A 21718-nucleotide genomic window follows, 5' to 3' on the forward strand; every position below is an offset into this window, starting at 1 on the left:
GTGTTTGTGAGGCAGTAATTATCAGAAAAGTTTCATCCACAGTGAGATTTATTCCAGTTACTATAATTTAAAGATTCTATTTTATGTCATTAATATATAATCGATTAAAAAAAAAAAATGTAAAATTGACCAAAAGCACATGTATTTCACAACTTACAGATTGAAAACTAACTTCATCTCACTTCAGAATAAATGACTAACTTCATTTATGAATCACACGCAATTAAATATTTTATGTTCACATTTTTTTCAAAATTTTGAAGCAATATTTTGGCCCCATTCAATATTTAGTCAAAACGCATTTTGTTTTCATTTCAGAAAAGTTTAGGTTTGGACCTGAGTATCTGGTTATTAGGTTGTTGTGGTGGTTTCTGGACATTTATTTTGAGGTCCGAACTCTATTCTCACTTCTTCTATTTCACTTTCCACTGAAATGGACCTGCCGCCACTTAGAGAGTGACAAAACAAAAGGACAATCCTGAACTGGCATCAACGTTGTTACATCCGTGGCTCTGAAAGGAGAAAAGGAGGAAGCTTAAAACCCAGACGTTAACTGGTGAACAGAGGTGTTTCATAATAAAAAAGGATTTTGTTACAAACTGAGGGACACCGTCAGTCCAAATCAGCACAACAAAACCACAGACTGTTTTCCTACAGCTCAGTTCAGGCACACAGATCAGTCGATTGCTACAGCCGAGCCAGAAGAGTGAGGAGCGGCAGGTCACTGAACAGACGCAGCCGTTCCTGAACGATCGTCCCGCCAGGCTTTTGAAGGGGGGGGGGCTCCTCCTTCTGCCTCTTTCTTGACTCTGTCAGACAGGTGGACGTAGGTCTTCTCGGCCGTCATAGCTCCAAAACGACCCTACTGCTGTTATGAAACCCCGAATATGGAGCTATAGGAACTATTTCTCCAGTTGTGTTGTTTGTCCAAAGCAGCAGTGTGAAACGAGTCCAGTTCAGGAACCACAGTAGACTTCATACTTATACCTGTGACGGTAGAGTCAAGCTGCGCTCATGATAAATAAACTCATCAGCAGATGATGATGTGCTTTAGGACTCCAGATAACAGTGCTCTTTCTCTTCTCGGCCGTAGCTTAAACCACACCAACCAAAACAGATCTTTTTTTTTTTTTCTTTTTAAGGACTAAAGTAAAACGCCATCAATTGAAGTCGAGCTTTATCAGATTGGTCAAATGTGTTGCGCATTACAGTGAGACAGACAGCATTTTCTAAGGTGTGTGAAGAGTTTTGAACCAATTAAGAGCTGATGTTGTCACTATCATCCAGCTCCCAGAGCTGCTGGAAGAAAAGTCCCACTGGGAATGGATGACAGCTTTTTTTTTTCTTCTTCTTCTTTTCTTTTTTTCCCCATTGTCTTCCAGCCTGATCTTCAGAATTGAGGTAGGACATTCTAATTGGGACTAAATCTGTCAGAGAGTTAAGGTGTAAAACCTGGCGGTGACACTTCCCCCGTGGTTTTGAATCGTCTCGGTTAGTCGTGTCGCAGTAATCACTTAACGGCTGGATCCCGACCTGCCATATCTCACCATCGACATTTACAGGTTTAAATGTCTTAATAGACAGATTTTTGAAAGGTGAAAATTCAATTATGGGAAAAGGCCTGATAACTTTACACTCCAGTCTTTCTATTTGCAGAAGGGGATTAGTGCAGATTTTCCTCTATAGTGAGGAGGAAAAGAGAAAATGTGATGGGAGGCCGACGCACGTGGAGCGTCTCTGAAGAGGTGTTTCTTTTTTCTTCATCGCAGCAAATTGAGCTGGAAAGAGCTTCTAACTAAATATCCTCCTCTGGATTCATTCATTTACACCACCCAAACCACCAGCATGCCTTTCTGTCAGATTTTCACTCATCTTTATCTTTCAAGATGCAACAAGATGTAAAGACTATCTTTATTCTCCTACTTGTATAATAGCTACTATGACACAATGTTGCTTCTGGTTTTAAAATAAGAGAAATCAAAGCATAATTTCAATGAACAGTGTTCAATTCCTAGTTAAATTCCATGCAGACTTCTTTGTGTTATGTACTTTTACACATAAGAGTTGTGCTTGTTGAGTAAAGCTAATGGATGACTTCCTTTCAGTAAATATACTGAATATACAGTTTAGCTATTTAGTTGAGGCCTTTCTCATATACTTTAATACATCAGTGCTTTTGTTGCCGTCTCCTTCCAGAATTACCCTGGACTGCTCCACAGTGGAAATACCATCGGCGGTATTCCTGTGTGGGGCCGGGAAAAGGTTACAGCCTTTCTCAGTGACAGGCTCCACCGAGGCTCGCTGTTCCTCCAAGGAGTTTTCTTGTCTCTTCAATCTTTTGGTTTCAACCGATGTATCGTAGAAGACTGGTCCTGCCTTCCCTCATACCATTCTCTACCATTGCTTGGAAAAAAGTCTTGGTTATTTGTTTTTCTTTGGAATAGACGCAGGTCTGCAGAAAGAGGGCTTAGCGATTCAAAAGATCTTGTTGTTCTTCAAGCTTAAGTGGAGCTTCAGACAGGTTTGGCTCTGTCCAGGAAGCTGGAGCTGATCCCAGTCCACTGTAGGTGAAAGCAGGACACATCCTGGACAGGTTGTAATCCATCACAGACCATTAATGCTCACACAAATCAAATGCATAGAAATCCACTGTCTTAAGTATGAATGCAGAGATTCTTTTTCGACCATGCACCATCAAATCGGATTGAGTTTTGCACATCTCGATGACAGACTGAACAATGGGAATATCCCTTTCAACAAATGAGTCAGTCTGAGGCATCACAGCTGCTTCACAGTCCTGTTCACGACAGGAAGTGGTCTGTTTTTGAGGATTGTTTTTCATCCTCCCATCAACTATTTTATTATTGTCAAGGCATTTTAATCAAGGCGACAAGCTTTAGAGGACGATTCACATAGTTCAACAAGGGAACTGTATGAACTGACAGTTGACTGGATTCGGTTGCTTTGAGATGCCTCCTGCCTCTACAGGATGTAGCTGGAATGACTTTGGAGGTTTGATGTAGCACACCTTCCCAGGTACCCTGATGGTTCGCCGTGCTTCCAAATGTCAGCGTTGCTTTGGATACATTTACAAATCTTCAGCAGATTTTCAGTGAAAAGAGCCTGATACCCTCCGCTGACACCTGTGAAGAGAGCAGCAGCTCATATTAATGTTCCCACAGCTTTCTGAGGTGCAGGAAGAGTGCGAGAGCTGTTGAGGGAAGATTCACAGACAAGTGGAGCTTTAATTGCTGCATCGCGCACGGAAACGCGTTAATGTAATAATGTCTCGCCGCCTCGGAGTGGCTCTTATTGGTGCCGCGGCTTCCAGTAACATGTCTCCTTTGAAATGAAACTCCGGATCGCTCGTGCACACTGCCACAGACAGACAGACAGACACACACACACACACTGTTGAGGCTCACAGCTTCCTTTCCACCCTCCATCCTAAACACCCAATTAGCAGCCACACCTGGCCACCTGCCTCCAATCAGAGCGGAGCGACTGTTGCCATGGTAGCCAGCCACCGACAAAAGCAGATGCGAATGGGTGGTCAGAGTTGTAGGGAACGAAAAGTGTGCGAGTGTGTGTGTGCACGTCAAACCAGATCAGTATCGTTTGTGTTCATGTTATCTTCAGATTTCAGTTCAACTAAATGAATGTGAAGAATTGATCTGAACCATATTTTCATCCATATTGTCCCTATATCTATAAATAAAGTTATGTGAGTGCACGTGTGTGTGTGTGTGTGTGTGTGTGTGTGTGTGTATGGTACATAACATACATTGTTTTTGTTGTCAATGCAGTTTTGGCAGCTGACGCTACCAAATCATTGACTTTTCGATCTTTGAGTGTCACCCCACGACAGAGCTAAGCAGCTCCTCTTCCAGCTCCTCTATCACAGTCCTCCATCAGCCAGTAGATATTGCAGATCTGAAGGAGCTGTTATGAAAATCACCAACCTGCCTCAGATCGCAATGTTCACAGATGTTGCTATTGGCAGTTGGTCTTATAGAAATTCAAAGGACGTCGACAGAAAAGAGATCATATCATTCACCCTTAAATAATCTTTGATAATTGCAAAATGATTTGGTCTTCAAGTTTGGTATTGGTAACAACGTGTGAGGCACGAGCGAGAGGTTTGTGTACGTTTGAAACCTGTGATCAGACTGTTCATTTTATCTCGTCCAAGATATTACTGCTCTGGACCTTTCTCCTTTCACCTCATATAACCCCAACAACCCTCATCCATGGACCCCATCAGCCAGATGTAACCCCTGAGAACAAATCACATCTCCCATCAGAAACCAGTTTCTGGTTATCGACCAAACAAGCGTCTTTTGTGTTTCAGAGACAGATTCTTTTTTTTTTTTTTTCTTTTTGATGGACAGGAACAGTTACCATGGTGCTGGAAGGCAATTTGATTGATTTGATGTCAACAAAAATAACTTGAAAAGATGAAGACGGAGACTCAGACTTTCAAACAGGCCTTTTGTTTTATAATTAAAACAGCTGGAAAACCCAAAAATGGGGTTTTGTCGCTTCTTGCTGTCCACGTATTGTCCAGCTGTTGTCATTTTGCACATTCACACTTGAGGAACTAGTTCATTCCATTGTTGAGACATTGTGTCAACACAGTCTCATCTGAACTATTTCCTTGTTGAACATCGGGGGAGATAAAAAAAAAAAAAAACGAGATGACATTCTTCTCTACTCATCCATGAGACTCACCATCATTGTGCTTTGACTCTTTTTCTGTGTTTGTTCGGTTGAAAGTCAGTTTTTTTCCCCCTCTTTCTTTTCTTTTTATCTATCCGCGAAGGCTTGAGCGAGCACACAAGCCGCCTTGCAGAGCCTCGCTTTACATTTACCCAGCGACGTTCCCCCTTCCCCCCCGGGACCCTCCTGGTGCAACCCGGCTCCAGTGGAGCAGATGGGATTAAGGGCAAAGGCTGCTCAGTAACTGCTGCCCTTTTATATATTTTTACATTCAGCGCACAAACGGTGGAATTATTCCTCGTCACGCTTAGGTCCGGGCCAACAAATAGAGCGGCGGCGTGGCTCGGCACGGCTCGGCTCGGAACCAGAGGCGTGCTGACTTCAGCAGATTGGCATCGTCCCCTTCATTTATGCTTCACCGTACATGACGGATTCATCTGCTACTTGACCCTGAGCTGAAAAGTAACCCCCTGAAAGATGAATACATAGGTACAAAGAGTTTATAGCACTTATTTCAACATTAATGAGTGATACCCTTCATATCATGATGGATTCAAATCAAAATGACTCCAGTTGGGGCATCTAGCTTGTCTAAAATCAAATAATATAGTTAGGCCCTGTTTACACAACACTGTTCAAAAGTGAAATTGCAAAAAATGTAATTATGTTTTGGTGTTCTTTCACAGAACAACAGTGTTCTGAGACCCAGAAAAAGCAAGTTTTTGAAAGTGTCTTCTTCGTTTGGAATGGGTGAAAATGTAACTTTTCGAAAATTCTCACATTCCGCATGTAGAGAACAATACAACAGTCCTACCTCGCTTATTTGGACCTCAGTTATCCAATTCCTCGGTTATTCGAATCTCTGTTTTCCGGACCTCAGTTATCTGGTATCCCTACTTGATAATCGGTTGTGGTCCTGCGCGCCCTGACATGGTCTCAGATTTCAGCCCCGAGGTGTCGTAGAGATTTTTTTTAGGTTCAAACGAGAGACAAGATAAATTTTCCCTTAATCATTTATTCTCGCCTCCATCTCACGCAGTTCTCTTCCATTTACTGTTAAACCAAACATCTCAACATTCTCATGCTCTGATTCCATAAATCTCTCCTGAAGTCTTCTCTGAACTCCCTGGATTCAACTCACGTTAAAAACCATCCCAGCGTTCCTGTTCTTCTCTCATCCTGTCCATCCTGCTCAAACATTTCTCTACAGTTTGATGAAGTTGGTTCCAGGGGAGAAACTCTTCTCCAGCAGTCTTGAACGTTGACCAACACCCCACCAACCACCCCCCCACCCCCGCCACGGAGGCACGATGGACCGATTTGAGCGTGTAATTAAAGAATGATGGAGCAGAGCCTAACGTCTAACGTTAATGGACGCAGTCTTGATTGCTGATGATGGAGGTGCTATGGAGTTAGTGAGCCAGTCTGCGCATCCATTCCTTTGTCCAACTCTTTAATCTCCAGCAATATTTCTCAACAATGGACGTCCAGATTGCCGCGAAATTTGGCACCGAGATTCACGCCACCCCCACCCGTAACGTTTGCTAATTCTGTCCTCTTGTTTTGAGTTCCTGCTGTCACAATGGAGAATGCAGCATGTAGGAGGGCTTTTTGCAATGACTTGTCAGTGTTGGCAGCGCTGACGCAAATTCACTGTGTTTCCCAAAGTAATAGACAACAAGTTTAACTTTCTGGGAAACTAAATCGTGTTATTTTCTTCTCAAGGGGAACAGTCTTCAGCGAAACCCATTTTGGTGCGTTTGAAAACTAATTTCCCATCTTTTCTCTGTCTTCCAGCATCACTATCTTCGGCACCGGGGCCAAGTGGCTCTCAGTGCTGCAGGAGAGGAACCTGAAACCCTGTGAGTTGCGGTACACACACCTCCACACACAGACACACACACGTTTACGTTCGGCGAATAGAGCCGGAGACAATGAGAGCAGATGGACACAATAATGATTACAAAAAGTGATGTCGTTTGACTGTTAATGTCCTATATTCCATTTGCTGCATGAATCAACAGTTTGCCCCGCGCTCTGCTGTTTGACACTGAATCCAAAGGATGAAAGTGCTGTTAGGATAATTCGAGCGTGTCACCGGCGGTCCCGCTAATTGCTTTTAGGGACGCGGCTCTCGGCAGATCTCCACACATAATCAGAGCCATGCCACTGCTTATTAGCCTCGCTGCTAACCTTTTCGCATGTCGCTCTCTCTCTGACATTTGTCCGTTTTACATGCTCGTGCTAAAATTATGACTGATTTGCTCTTTTGTTAAAGTGCACACCGCATCGTAATAACACAGAGGACTGCAGCGAAGCATTGTGGGGCTTCGGGATGAAATCACTCCACCGGGCGCCGTTGAATTGAACATTGTCACAGCTCCTAACTCTCAGTCATGTCTGGGCAGAGCAGGAACGGGAAGGAATTGTGAGAAAAGGTTTTGTGAAGGCACATTCAATTTTAAAATACAACATTTAGAGAAATAAAAAAGAGCTAGTAACTGCAAGAGCAGGAACCAGAAGTTGAAAGTGAGCTTTCAGTGATTGTGTGACCTGAATTACCTGATAAGGAAGGTCTGAGCGGCACAGAGGAGTAGTGGAGAGCATTCTCGACTCACCCTAAGAATGCTGTTGGTTCAAGTCCAGGCAATCCCTTCCTGTGTGGAGTTGCATGCATGAGTTAGCATCTTCCAAAGTTTGTGTAATAACAGCCTTTCCCCATATTCAGCTGATGTGGGCTCCAGTCTGGAACAACTCTAAGATGGACAAAGTGGTTAAAATTAAATTAAATTATTATAAAATGCTCAAGAACAGTGCTTCAGATATGCAATACATTCCGAATAGCCCAAGTTTTAATGTGACAATATTTGTCCTAAATGAGTAGAACAACTCGAACGATCTGGGAAAATATCAAAGACATGTAAACACAGAACTACTTCTGTAGATTCTCAAATTATCCTGCTGTCCTCCTCCTCTTCATGGAAATGATCACTTAGGACTAATGCAAATGGTTGAACAGATTCTCAGCTCTCCCTACCTTTCCTGACCTTCTCACCCTCCTCTCCTCTCCTCTTTTTAAATTAGCCCTCATAACCCAATTGTGCTGCCTGCAAGTCGCTGCGTTGTGTCCCGGCGCTCTGCTATAATCAGCACAAATCTTTATTCAGGGCCTCTGCTTTGTGAGCGCGTGCTCGCCTGTTTCCGTCTGCCGCTCTGAAATCAGCCCGACGCATTCAGAACTCTGCAGCGAGAAACAGGAAGCAGGCATGAAACACCAAGCCTTTCAGAAATAGAAGTGAACATTGGCCACTGTACCCCCCATCTCTCCCCATCCCCTTCCCCCCCTCTCTCTATCATTTTGTTTGTCTCTCATTTGTTTTCTTGTGTCTCTCTTCCCCTGATCTCCCTCACAATCCCCGATTCACATTAGTCAGCCAGCCACTTGATCCTGTGTGTGTGTGTGTGTGTGTGTGTGTGTGTGTGTGTGTGTGGAGACATGCCTCCACCATACTGGGGGGCTTCCACACCGGCTGCCCCAGCGGAGAGGCCCTTTTCCCTGGGCTGACATTTGGGCCGGACACCTGGAGGCGTTGTCGGGGGTAGCAAGACTTCCCACAGCGTGTGTGTTTTGTGTGCAGCCTATTAGTTCGCCGAGTCTTATTGGATTGTGGTTTGGGTGTGAGTGTGACAGTGAGCGTGCATGTGGATCTCGCGGATCACGGCCCAGAAGTGATTGTGTGTGTGTGTGTGCTGGCACATCTAAGCCTGTGTGCGCTGTCACACCAGGGTGGCAAATTGCAATAATGCAACATGTTGGGGTGGGGGAAGCCACAGCTGTTCACAGGTTCATGCTCTTTTTGCATGGCTGTGTGTGTGTGCGTGCGTGCGTGCGTGCGTGCGTGCGTGTGTGTCTATGTGTGTAAGTTTTGTGGACCGAAAAAAAATTAGTTGATGCCAACTGATGACTTTTGGCTGTGTTAGCATTTGTGCCAACAGATTTTCTGTACCGATCCAAAATGGAAAAATGCGTGCAAAAATTCTAAATGAATCCATGTTTATTGTGGTCACAGTGCTCGATGGCCAACAGACACACCCTCAAATTAGAAGACTTCATGCATGCAAAAGAGAAGCCATTTTTAAATCTATGAGATTCCCATTTGCAATTATGTCTGATCAGTGCTTTATTTTTTTATTTACCTGTGAACACCGTAACGCCTCTCACTTCCATCAGAATGCACGGCGGCTCACGGCTAAAGGCCTCCGTGCAAAAGCAAAACACCTCTTGCTCATTGTCTTGAGACAAAGTGGAGTGGAAGAAACATCAACTTGTTTATTTTTTGCTGCAGTTTTTAGTGCACAGTTATCCCTTTAAGGCCCTGTTGAAAAATGTTTTCAAGTGAAAATGCTATAGCGTTGCAGCAATTTGGGTCTCTGTTGACTGGTTACAGAGAATCCTGATTTGAAAATGAAATGTGGATCAGAAGATGATCAAACATGTGCAATGAAAAGGGTTCTAATAGTAAGTCCTCAAACAAAGATGGAATCACAGTGAAACAGCAAAACTAGTCTGATCCTTTACACCCAAAACGGTATCAAGTCTTCTCTGTAGATGAGAAACTGTTTTAGATCTAAGAACAGATCTTCTGTTGACGTCTTAATCTCTTCATGTAATCCCAAACTGAAGATGCTGTGGAGTTTATGGCTCTGTTGAGGCCACGGAGCCCTAATTCGTCTGTATACCCAGTGGCAGCACTTGGCAATTTTATTGGATCACTGGAGTTAAATTAAGTCCGTTTGCAGCCCATGTCTGGTTTCTTAAGATCCATTTGTTCATTAATGATCCTCCATATTTGTGTTTTTCACAGATGTTTTTGAAGCCGTCCCTCCTGAAGGGTTTTATGTGCTGCTCTGTAACTTTGCCTCTTGTTTTGCTGTCTGCCTCCTCGCAGCTGAAACACACAACCTGCAGTCCCTCCACACCATCCTGTCCACCGGATCTCCTCTCAAGCCCCAGAGCTACGACTACGTCTACCGCTGCATCAAGAGCAACGTGCTGCTGGGCTCCATCTCAGGTGAATCCATCAGGTCCACCAACGTAAAAATAATAAGGGTAGCGCGTAACATTTCATCTGTATTTTAACATGAACCACTTTCACTGACTTCCGATGGCCTAAACATTAAATGCGCAGTATATCCTGTATATTGAGAGGGTTGATATTGACAAGCTTTCTTTACCACTTATGAAGAATCAGTGGTGATATTTAAAGCAACAAAGCCACACGAACACAAAAGGAATGACGCATATGTGAAAAAACATTCCTGGAGAATAAATTGTATAGGAGCGTACATCTTCATCTCGCAGACACACACACACACACACACACACACACACACACACACGGACCCCTTCTCAGCCCATTGTGATGTTGACAGGGCGGCAGAATGCTATCTGTCTCTCTCTGTGAGTCATGAAACGTTTAACATTTAGCTCAGCCTGGGTGACTGACGTGTTTAACCCACACACACACACACACACGCGCAGGGTCTGGCTTCCACACACACGTTCATGTTGAATGACAGCCATAATAGGTGTACCGTGTCGCTTCACGCACAGGAGCGGAGTGACGCGTGGGGACGCGCTCGTGGATCGACCGGACACTGAAATGTCAGTCACAGGACAGAAACCTGCTGACGCCGCCAGCAGACTGTGTTTAGTTATTTTCCTTCCAGAGGTCCTCAATTCCTCCACCTAAACTCTGTACATTTGGCCTTTTTTTTTCCTTCTTCCTCCACGTAACACCGACAATCCGAGCACAAACGAGGTAATTACGGCAGCCAGCGAGCCTCCCGTCATCCTCATTCACTTATTCACTTTCCTGCTCATAATATGCTCCCAGTAGTACACACACACACACACACACACACACACACACACACACACACACACACACACGGTGAACTGCAGATCATTTTGAGTCATTTCTCACAGGGATAGAGTAGAATTTTAATTCACACCTTTAATAAAGCTGCAGCCTTCACGGTGAACCTCAAAGCTCAAAATATCTTGAAAACTGCGTTTCTCTTTTTGAGCTTCTGGGAATTTCTGAGGGCAACAGCTGCATAAATTTTTGTAATTCACACAAACAGTAAATAAAGTGCAGTCGGTAAAATATTTGCTTTTGGAAAAGTCCCAGCAGCTTTTGGCCAGCAGTCAGGTTTTTTTCGTCCTTTTCTTGTCGCATGCTAAATCTGGAACCTCTTATACAAATATCTATAAACCTTTCAAAGATGTTCAGTTCACAAGATTTTTGGTGGTTATATATAAGTTTCTTCTATATAACTATATATTTGTCTCATTTATTGAATGAGGTTTATCAGGAGAACCTTGCAAATATCTTCAAATTAGATTTTTTCATGTTTCCATAAAAACTGAGGTTCCAGTTAAGACCAGGTTTTCGTTCCTGGTAACCAAAATTTATACACAACTGTTTTTATCGATGTCCTTGAAATGTAGCGTATTGTGAGCCAAATTCTTTGATAAGTCTAATGGAATTTAAATCATGCTGAGGTACGTTAGTTTCTGCTGGTTTTGTCCAAGTAACTCAACGTCCTTTAGCAAATCAAGGCTTGTACTGTGTGTGTGTGTGTGTGTGTGTGTGTGTGTGTGTGTGTGCGTGTGCGTTCTTGTATTTCTATCCTTGTCGGGGCCAAATGTCCCCACAAGGATAGCAAAACGTGGAACGACATGCCTTGTGGGGACCTTTTTCCGGTCCTAAGTAGGAGAAACAGTGTTTTCTTGACCATGTTGTTTTTACTGAAAAAAGTAAAAGTGCAAAAACATTTCTTTAGGGTTAGGCTTTGTTGTGGTGTGGGTTAGGGTTAGGGTAAGGGTCAGGGTTAGGGGCTAGACATGAATGGGAGTCAATGGAAGGTCCCCACAAGGATAGAAATACAAGACTGAGCGTGTGTGTGTGTGTGTGTGTGTGTGTGTGTGTGCGCGTGCGCGTGCACGTGTGTGTGTGCGTGTTTGTTTGTTTTGCTCATGGTACCATTAACTTTTGCACTTCAGCACCATGGACAGCACCACATGTACGCTCTATGCATTTGTCTGTTGCAGCTTGCGTACAATACCAAATGAAATAAGTTTCTAATTTATCACCATGGACATCAACATGTACACTCTATGCATTGGTTTGTCTGTGGCAGTATGTTTATGTGGGGTGTGGGCACATATGTGTGTGTGTGTGTGCGCGCGCACATCTTTACGTGTTTTACAGCTAAGTTAAAGCAGTACTATGCAACTTTTGCTCTCGCGCTCCCCCTAGTGGTCTCTTATGAAAGCTCATTGTTGTTGTAAACGTTCTCTGCGTCACCCAGGGTGGAGACAGGGTTACATGGTTTTTTACGCGCTTTTATACTTGGACTTCCGTATGACTACCGTAAAATAGGTTTCTTCTGGCGAGATTTACTCGGGTCCGATCCTCTGAAAGTTGCAAGTGCTGCTTTCAGGACACAGACAGCGGAGGAGGGGAGGGACCGGTGAATCTCCGCGCCAAGTCTTTGTTTAACCCCCACAGGGATTCTGAAAAACATTTATTGAGGTAAAAATGTTATTTAGTTCTGCTTGTGTACGTTGAATTAAGGGGGTATAGAAGATAGATACTTGGATAAATAGTGATTGTAGACATAGTTTTAACAATATTTGTTACCACACAGGTTTGTGGAGAGACAGAAATGTCAGATGAAAATAATCCTGAAACCAAACACAGGATGCAGTGACTGTGAGTTCCCACCAGATCTCTCCAGGCTGAACGGCGGCCATGTCTCCTCCGAGGGTTCCTCACTTCATTCATCACCACTGAGAGTGCCGCAAAGCATCTGAAAACTGTGAAAAAGAACCTCAGCTTGTTATCAATTTGGGATGAAATCCTGCGTGCACGCGTATGTGTGTGTGTCCTTGTTTGTGCGTGTGTGTGTCTCCTAACAGCACGTCCTGCCCCAGTCGGCTTCCTCGCTGTTGCCAAGGGCAACAGCAGGCCGCAACCCTGTTGGCAGCCAACCGCCCTAACCTTGACCCCCGAGGTCAACACTCTGTTCCTGTGTGTGTGTCTGTGTGTGTGTGTGTGTGTGTGTGTGTGTGTGTGTGTGTGTGTGTGTGTGTGTGTTTGTGTGTGGTCTCAGGGTTTATCACAGCATATGTGACTGACTGGTGGCCATGGTGACATATGCGATGGGCCCCTTCGCCGATTTCACCCTGTGCGCTTGTGTGTGTGTGTTTGTGTGTGCGCGCGCGCATGCAAGCGTTTGCATCGAGGTTTATCAGAACGGTTGTGTGTTTGATGGTGTGTGTGTGTGTGTGTGTGTGTGTGTGTGTGTGTGTGTGTGTGTGAGAGAGAGTGTGTGTCTTCCTGTCAGCGGGGTTGTCAGACCCCTGTTGCTGTTTTACCAGGCGATTTTAACACTTTCACTGCTGGATTCTCTCAAATCTAATATCCCTCCGTCTGACAGCCCATATGTCACCACCTGTCTCTCCTCTTCTCTTCTCCTTCCTGACTTTTATTGCTCTATTCTTTATCTTTTTTCTCCACCTAATCTCTTCATCTTTTCTTTTGTCTTTCATGTAGTCCTCCCTTCCCCATCTTCGTTGTAGTCAGTACTCATGTTCATTCATTTTTACCATATTGTCTTCTTTCCACTACATCCTCTGCTTTTTTCTTCCTTCTAATTACTTGTTTGTCGTTTGTCTTCTTTTCATTATTTAGGATGTTGATGTGTTTTTTGCTGATGTTGGGCTGCCTTGACCAGAAAGTGTGTTATTGCGTTTTTGCTTCTGAAACGTTTTTACACACATTTTGAAAATGATTGCCGTTTACACTGACACTGAAAACACTGTACCAGGCAATGAGTTGGTGCTGCTGCTTGTTGGCAGAAACCAAAGCGTCTTCATAAAGTTATCTTGATTACCCTGACTAGCATAATAACGATCCAATCATTTGATCGACTCAATGAGGCTTTGGGAGCCGATTTCAAAAAATTGCATTTTCAGAGGCTCCGAGCTCCGTTGTTGTGTAAAGAAACACATCAAAAAGCAACAAAACCTTTCTGCTTTCATGTCAGTGGAACCTTGGGTTTGTGTTCAAGAATTCGTCTTTGGTGACAAATGTCCTGACGTTTGATTTTGGGGAGTTTGGAGTTGAGTGTGGGGTCACTGCTAATTCTGCTTGGTTCTGACCCCGAACTGAAATATCTTCAAGGATTTCCTGCCTCCTCAAATGAAACCAAAGCCACCTTCACACACACACTGGAGGGTTCAAAACACCCTTTCTTCTGTTCAGGACCATCATCAGCGCTGTTAAAAGCAGCAAGTCAGCGTGACAAGATCCCGTCATTTGTTTACACACACACACACACACACACACACACACACACACACACACACACACACACACACACACACACACACACACGTTTGTACTTATATCGTTGTGAGGACACCCATTGACATAATGCATTTCCTAGCCCCTAACCCTAACCATCAAAACTAAATGCCTAACCCTAAACTATGCCCTAAAGCTAACCTAAACCCAATTGTAACCCTAAATCAAAAACCAAGTCTTAACCCTCAAAAGGGTCCAAAAAGGCCTTTCGAAAAGTGAGGACCGGCAAAAATGTCCTCACTTTGCAAAAATGTCCTCACTCTGCTGGTGAAAAACGAATTCTGGTCCTTACTTTTGGGTATGTACAAGAATACACACACACACACACACACACACACACACACACACACACAAATGGCAGATGATGGAAGGTATCCAGAGGAAGCCACACTGATATTTGGCTTTAAATAAATCTCTGTTTACCCACCTATTAAGGTGAGCCTGATAATAAAATAATTGCATATCTTCCCACTATAAGTGTGCGTGTATGCATGTGTGTGTGTGTGTGTGTGTATGCGGGTGCGTGTGTTTAATGTGAAGACAAAGTTTCCACTTCCTCCTGGGAGCCAATTAAAGCTCAGTGAAGAACCTGGCAGACAGAGCGACGCAGAGAACGAGTGCAGAGAACAGAAAGGATGGAAAGAGAGGAGGAAGGAGCGGTGGAAGGGCAGGGAGGAGTTGAGAGGGAGCAAAGGAGATGGATGGATGGAAGGATGGAGTCTGATGGAGGAACAAAACGAGGAGGAACAATGGGGAGCGAGATGAATCGAACATGTCAGAAATAGTGGATGATTGGAAGGTAGAAAGGCATCACTAGGTGTGTGTGTATGTGTGTGTGTGTGTGTGTGTGTGTGTGTGTGAGGGATGATTTCAGGAATGTGCTACAGCACAGGCGTCAAACTCCTATATAGGTCAGTGGAGGTGGAGCAGCGTGCTAACGATGCTAGCTGGTGGTGTTGGAATCGAAGGGTTTGATGGCGAGATGGTGAGGAAACGCCCTTCATCTAATTGGTGAAAAAAGATAAAAGTAAAGGTGTACCAGGAGGAAGTGGATTCAGGACAGTTTTGCTCGAAAACATGGCAGAGTCCTCCTTCAGACCATGAACCCACCGAGTGTTTGTTTCTCTCTGGCCTCTCTCCTCAGGCGGGACAGACATCGTGTCCTGTTTCATGGGGCAGAACCCAACAGTTCCAGTGTATCGAGGCGAGATCCAGACAAGAAATCTGGGCATGCCTGTGGAGGCCTGGGGCCTCGATGGTGAGATGAAGTTAATATGATAGTTTTCCTTTGTCCTTTAGTTGAATTAAAAACCTTTCTGTGTGAGAAGACTTTAGGATTTTCCCAATCTTTTTTTTGTGGATCATCGTCTGATCCTAACATTTTTGGTTTTAAGACACTTGGACCCAGTTAACCCCTCAATATTGTGTGAGCACCTTGCATTGCAGCCACTGATGTCTGAAAATGATGTGTTAATGCGACTGATCATGTGTTATATCAGTAAAAATGGATTTATTATCCAAAAAAGACCAGTTAGTACTGGTGTGGTAACTGGTTGGCTTTAAGCGCTGCTCCCGGAGCTGTTTGGAGCCATAAAAACAATCCTGATGATTTCCTGATGACTGCAGGTTTTATGCCCATGTTGTCATAAACTAGCTAATCATATCTGTGAAATCTCAGGAGTAATTAGTTGATATATCCAGTTACAAACTTGAGGGAATAGTTTTTTTTTTTTTTTTCATAACCAATCCAGATAAAGATTTGATTTTATTTCTTCACACCTTTTTGGGAATTTTAGCTAAATCAAGGAAAACAAATCTTAGGTGATTCAGATTAAAATTACATAAGGCTAATAAAGAGTGTGTGTGTGTGTGTGTGTGTGTGTGTATTTGAACAGGTAAGCCAGTGTGGGGGGAGAGTGGCGAGCTGGTGTGTTTGAAGCCCATCCCCTGCCAGCCAACACACTTCTGGAACGACGAGAACGGCAGCAAATACCACAAAGCATATTTCTCAACATATCCTGGTAAGACGCCGTTGGGCTAACAGTATTAGCTTAGCGGCTCCGTTAAACAGCGTTTTTAATGAAGCGCGCTGCTTTAGATTTGCACTTTGGTTTGTTTTTTCAACACCAGCCAGCACTGCTAAATGTTTTCATCTGAAATAGTGTTCTATTCTGCTTATAAGGAGGACGGACTTAAAACAGCATCTTACTGGGGCTTTATTCTTCCTCCTTTAGGTGTGTGGGCGCATGGAGACTACTGTAAAATCAACCCAAAGACAGGAGGCATCGTCATGCTGGGCAGAAGGTTAGAAATCAGCTTTGATTCATTTCCTCACGGCGTCCAGGGGTTTAAAGGTGCAGGCGCTAACATTTCAGTATTTCCAGTTCTGTGCATTAGGTGGCAGCAGTGAGTCAGTGTAACACTTCCTAAGTGCTCCGGAATTCTGTTGAGTCATGTTCCATCGAGGACAGAGTAGATGTTTGTCAGCTTTCTGGCGTCGGTGTTGATCCTCACAGCTCATCCAGTTGTTTTCTGTTATAAATGTATTTTTCAAGGTTTTAAATTAAAGCCCTCCTCCTCTCTAAAGTTAGTCCACGTCTGAGTTTAAGAGTCAAACAAATAAAAAAGAAATATTTCACATGCTCAATGAAGACCAGATGTCGAACGCTCCCTTCACGATATCACATAGTCTCATTGAATCCACTGAGATCAGGTTTACCTCACCAGAATAAAGTCATTTAACAAAGAGATTCTTTTTTTTTCTTTTTTTTTTTTCTTTCAGGGATTAAAGTCGCACGTTGCGATTCAAAGCAGTGTATTTCCTATCCATTTGGAATCATGTTTGGAGGAGATGCTAAATAGAATTTATATATTAATGTCTTTGTGTTTGAAGTCATTTAAAAGGCTTTTTTCCCCAAGAAATCTGGCAGCTGAGCCTCGTATTGTTCAGAGGACTTCGCAGCCCGGAGCGACTCTGGAGCTACTTTGTGGCGCATCATGAAATAGTTTAGTCAAAAGACACTTTAAGAGCTTTCAGATCCTCCAGAGACGAGATGAATAGCTCCAGCGTACCAAACAGATGCAGGTCCAGACGCACACAAACAGACAGGAAGTGGAGTTTTCGCGCGTCGCTGGGAGACACCGATGCTTTTGTTTTGATGTCTGGCAACTCGGCTTCTGGATGACAGACAGTCAAGTTTTCAATCTTTCATGTTTTCTCTGCAGCGACGGCACGCTCAACCCCAACGGAGTCCGATTTGGCAGCTCGGAGATCTACAACATTGGTGAGCAGGGCAGATCGGGGCGTGGGTGGTGGGTGACAGGGGAAAGGAAAGGTCCAAGGCGTTGTTTCCTCTGTCAAAACTACATAGAGAAATATGATTTTTGAGATAAAACTGAAGCAGTGTTTTCAAAACGTTGTGTTGTAACTTGATTCACTGGTTGTCCCTCTTCACAGTCGAGGCCTTCGAGGAGGTGTCCGACAGCCTCTGCGTCCCCCAGTACAACGCAGACGGAGAGGAGCGGGTCATCCTGTTCCTAAAGATGGCGCAGGGTCGTCCCTTCAGCCCGGAGCTGGTGGCGAAGATCCGCGGCGCCATCAGGAAGGCGCTGTCCGCCCGCCACGTCCCCGCCCTGCTGCTGGAGACCAGAGACATTCCCGTAAGAGGCCGACACGGCGCGTGCACATGAGAACCCGCCAGAGCGTCCAGCTTCACTCTCGTTTTTTCCGTCCTTGTGCAGTACACCATCAGCGGGAAGAAGGTGGAGGTGGCCGTGAAGCAGGTGATCGCCGGGAAAGAGGTGCCACAGCGAGGAGCCTTCTCCAACCCGGACTCGCTGGACCTCTACAAAAACATTCCCGAACTGCAAAACTATTAGTCAGGAGAGGGCCGGGCTTAGTCTTTAAATAAAATTAATTGAGGTTTGTGATGGTGGGAGGACGTTCAGAGTTCATGGAGAGGGGGAAAAAAAAGTAACAAACATTAATGGTACTGTTAATATTAAGAAATGTGTTTGTATATATGATGGTGAGTTGAGAGTATTGATTAGAACGGGAGGTTTGTGTTTCATCAGTCATCTTGCCGCTGCTGGATCCAATACGACGCGCACGAGCCTCCAAAGACGAACATTTCGCACCGAGCGCTTCGCCCCCAAAAAACCCAGAAGCTGCTTCTGATCGGGTCCAAGAAGATTAGCATCTCAGCTAGCTGTGGCTAACATCACCTCGTCGTCGCCGTGTGCCGCGTACTGCTTCATTCATGTGTATATTTCTATATATATGAATTTATTTTTGGGGGGGACTGTGGAATTGCGCTGACGCTGTATTTATGCATTAAACCGGTGAACCAAAGCGGGTCGAGGGCGGCGTACGGCTGCAGTTGTCGTTTGTTTACATGTAGCAGGGATGACGGGACAGAGTCAGCGAAGGCATCAGGATTAACTCAGCTCGCCGTGTTGATCCTGTTCAATGCAAACTCATTGTATGTATTTAATTACTGTTCGTTACATGTTTGTCAAAACTCTACAAAAAAAAAAAGAAAAACCTTGATCTGTATTTTATAAGTGAAAGTTTTATCTGGATTTAGCTTCCACGTTGGTGCCGGTGAAGATGCAGCGCAGCAGCAGTTCAGGTTACTGTTCAGTGAGTAAATCATTATTCACTGTGGATTCATTCCTAATGGGAAGATGTGAGAAGGCTGTTTAATGTGGAAATCTTTGAATGTTACAGAAGATGAGATGAGAATTAAACTGCACTAGGACTTTTCACTGAGAGTGTGTGTTTTTGAATTTTTGGATTTTTTTGTAAAATCCAAAAAAGACAATCAATGTCTGATGAAATATATCAGAAATACATAAAAAAGTGAACTTCAAAACCCGTATTTGCATTCAGAGCTTAACGATAAGACGGTACGCTGTGGCATCAGTCGTTCAATCGGCCACAGCTGTCTGGGAGCAGAAAACAGTGTTTCATGGATGTCTTGGCTTCTGAGAGCACTTCCTGAATACCGTGCATGAAAGAGCCAGCACGTGGCTGAAGTAGTATAGAGACTAGCCACAGACTTGTGCAGACTAAAGTGTGTTTCAAGAGATGGATGATTTGAGGTGTAGACCAGGTTCACACCATCTTTCAAGTGAAAATCCTTTAAGTCTTCAAGTGTTGATCCGTGAAGACAAGAAATAGTTTAACTCCTTACTTTGCACTTCACTCTAAAACTTCATACTGACATTATGCATTTTTGATTTTGCCAAATATTCCTCCCTGGTTCTACTTTAGATGGTGATTACTTTGTTGTTCCTCAATCTCTCCATCCTGGAAATGTTACTTGCAAGTGTCCTTTGCAACAAAGTTTAATGAACTGCACAATGTGATTGTTGTAGTCTAATACTGAGACCTTTTTTTTTTTTTTTTAGAGTGAACTCTTCTCATCTTCACACAGTTTTTTTTTAATCTTTCAGAGGAACATTTGCATAGGAAACCAATTTCAAGCTGACGACCACAGGAGATTTTGCTGCAAGCATGGGTGTATTTCAAGTTGACAGCTGTGAGCCGCCCCATTAAAGTCAGGCCAGTCTGAGTGCAAACAAACTGTTTGGCTTTCCACAGCTCAGTGTTCTTCAGCTGTTTACTGTAATTTAATTTTTTTAATGGGGCTGTCTTATCAATGGTAAGTGCAGCAAAACTTGGACAGAATTTCCTCATTGTGAAGAAGAAAGCAGATATATGAACTGCTGAGGACGTTTTCAGCAGGAAATGTATTTACACCTAAATAAGACTTCTGAATACTAAAAGGAATGCAATTATTTTCTGTAAATATGAACCAATATTTTCCTTTGAAATAGAATATAAATAGTTCCCTCTTATCTGTGTATTAAATATCTTCTTTTTGTCTTTTTATGTTCTATTGTTAACAAAATGTGGGCTTTAGAAATGATTGCATCCTACTTTTATTAAATGTTAACACAGGCATTCCCATATAAAGTAACGCCTTTAGTCTGAAGTGATATTTCAGTTAAGCACACATTTAAGAATTGATCATATTGTAAGAAGTCTGAAAAAGACAAACTGAAAAAAAGTACAAACAGCTAAAGACAAAATCATCAATGGAGCTGATAGTGGCTATAAAGATCCGTATGGACATTTGTTTATTTGCAAAATACTTTTTAAATTTTAATTCGGATAATTTTGGCCTTCAGTCACAAAATAAAATATACACTTTTTTTAATAGTAAATATATTAACTAATATCTTTCTGCTGTCTTCACCGGCCCTCTTCTGGCTCAGTGTGCGAGGTGATCTTCCCCATCGCAGCGTTTCCATGTATCACCAAATAGATCAATTTGTTGTATTTGATCATGGCTGTTTAGAATAGAATTCTCTATGCTGTGTGTGAGAGTGTGTGTGTTTTGTTTAAGTTCTACACGTTGCAGGTAATTAGCTGAGCGTCAACAAGTGATTGAGAGCAGCTGTGTCATATTCAGGCTGGCTGATAAAAACCCCGCCTGCTCAGAATCCACACACCCAGACCTCCACCCTGTCCTGGCCGCATCCGTGTTCAAAATGTTTTCAAGTGAAAACCTCCAACTCACAGGTTGACTTGCAAAATTTTTTTTTTTTTCTCTCCCCAGTGTTTCGGTCACTTCTGTTGAAACGAAGCAGTGAAAATGATGCACTTTCATTTAAAACATTGTCATATAAACATGGTCTTACATTGACAAACTGAATTTATCCTAACAAAACACAATGAGTTGTCATAATACTCCTGTGCTAAGTTGACTTGAGTTCTCTGTTTCGTTTGGGTAACTTTTATTCCGGGGATTTTCCTTTTGATCGACACGATGCATTTTGGAAACGTTCCGTTAAAAACCCAACCATTTCCTCGCCATCTGCACGCCGTTTTGTAGAGACAGGATGGGAGTTCCAGCTTGCAGGATGCACTGACCACCCCGGCATGTGAACCCCTGCTTCAGGGCGAAGAATAAAGAACCGACAGGCTGTCGACACACCGGGGGAAAAGTGCACGTGAGCGTGCGCGCATCAGTGAGTAATTGTCTCGCCGCATATGTGTCGGAGCCAGTCATTTTGATGGACGGCTCCTTTAGAAATAAACTTGGCAGTTTTAAAGCTCCCGGTAACCTTTAAAAGTGTGAATGCTCAGAAATGCCAGTCAGCCAAACTTCCAAACAAACCAGAGAGGAAAATATAAAAATAGAAGAAGTCAGACTTGGTTGGAGTCCAGTTGCTTGGAGTAAAAAAAAAACCAACCAAACAAACAAAACAAAGTGATTCAGCGTTGTTGTGTCGCTGCTTCTGGTCTTTGAAACTTAAGGGGGTGTTTTGTGGTTTCTTGTCAGTTTGTGGCAGAAGATAAGACGAGGAGCTGCAGAGACAGGAGGAGTGGGTTGAACATAATGCAAAAAGCTGAAGAGTCTCGCGAATTCACAAATGATAACGGTCTGATGAACGTCAGTAATAAAGCGCCGTCTGCCTCATCCCGGCACACATCACAGAGCAGAAAGTGACTGTGAACAGCTTCTCTCAGCTTGATTCACTGGAGAGGCTGA

At 43.6% G+C, this 21718-nt stretch overlaps 1 protein-coding gene across 1 annotated transcript in view; it reads left to right on the forward strand.

The window, feature by feature from the left end:
- The window catches only part of aacs (acetoacetyl-CoA synthetase), a 35112-nt gene extending 16234 nt beyond the window's left edge, over positions 1–18878 (forward strand). The window contains exons 11-18 of the mRNA XM_030105341.1: positions 6517–6581; positions 9669–9791; positions 15301–15414; positions 16052–16177; positions 16391–16460; positions 17382–17440; positions 17614–17816; positions 17898–18878. Of these exons, the coding sequence (XP_029961201.1) occupies positions 6517–6581; positions 9669–9791; positions 15301–15414; positions 16052–16177; positions 16391–16460; positions 17382–17440; positions 17614–17816; positions 17898–18035 (898 nt within the window). The 3' untranslated portion in view covers positions 18036–18878. The remainder of the gene's footprint in view (positions 1–6516; positions 6582–9668; positions 9792–15300; positions 15415–16051; positions 16178–16390; positions 16461–17381; positions 17441–17613; positions 17817–17897) is intronic.
- The last annotated feature ends 2840 nt before the right edge of the window (positions 18879–21718 follow it).

Source organism: Salarias fasciatus, chromosome 12 (assembly GCF_902148845.1).
Source record: "Salarias fasciatus chromosome 12, fSalaFa1.1, whole genome shotgun sequence".
In the NCBI taxonomy this organism is placed as follows: domain Eukaryota; kingdom Metazoa; phylum Chordata; class Actinopteri; order Blenniiformes; family Blenniidae; genus Salarias; species Salarias fasciatus.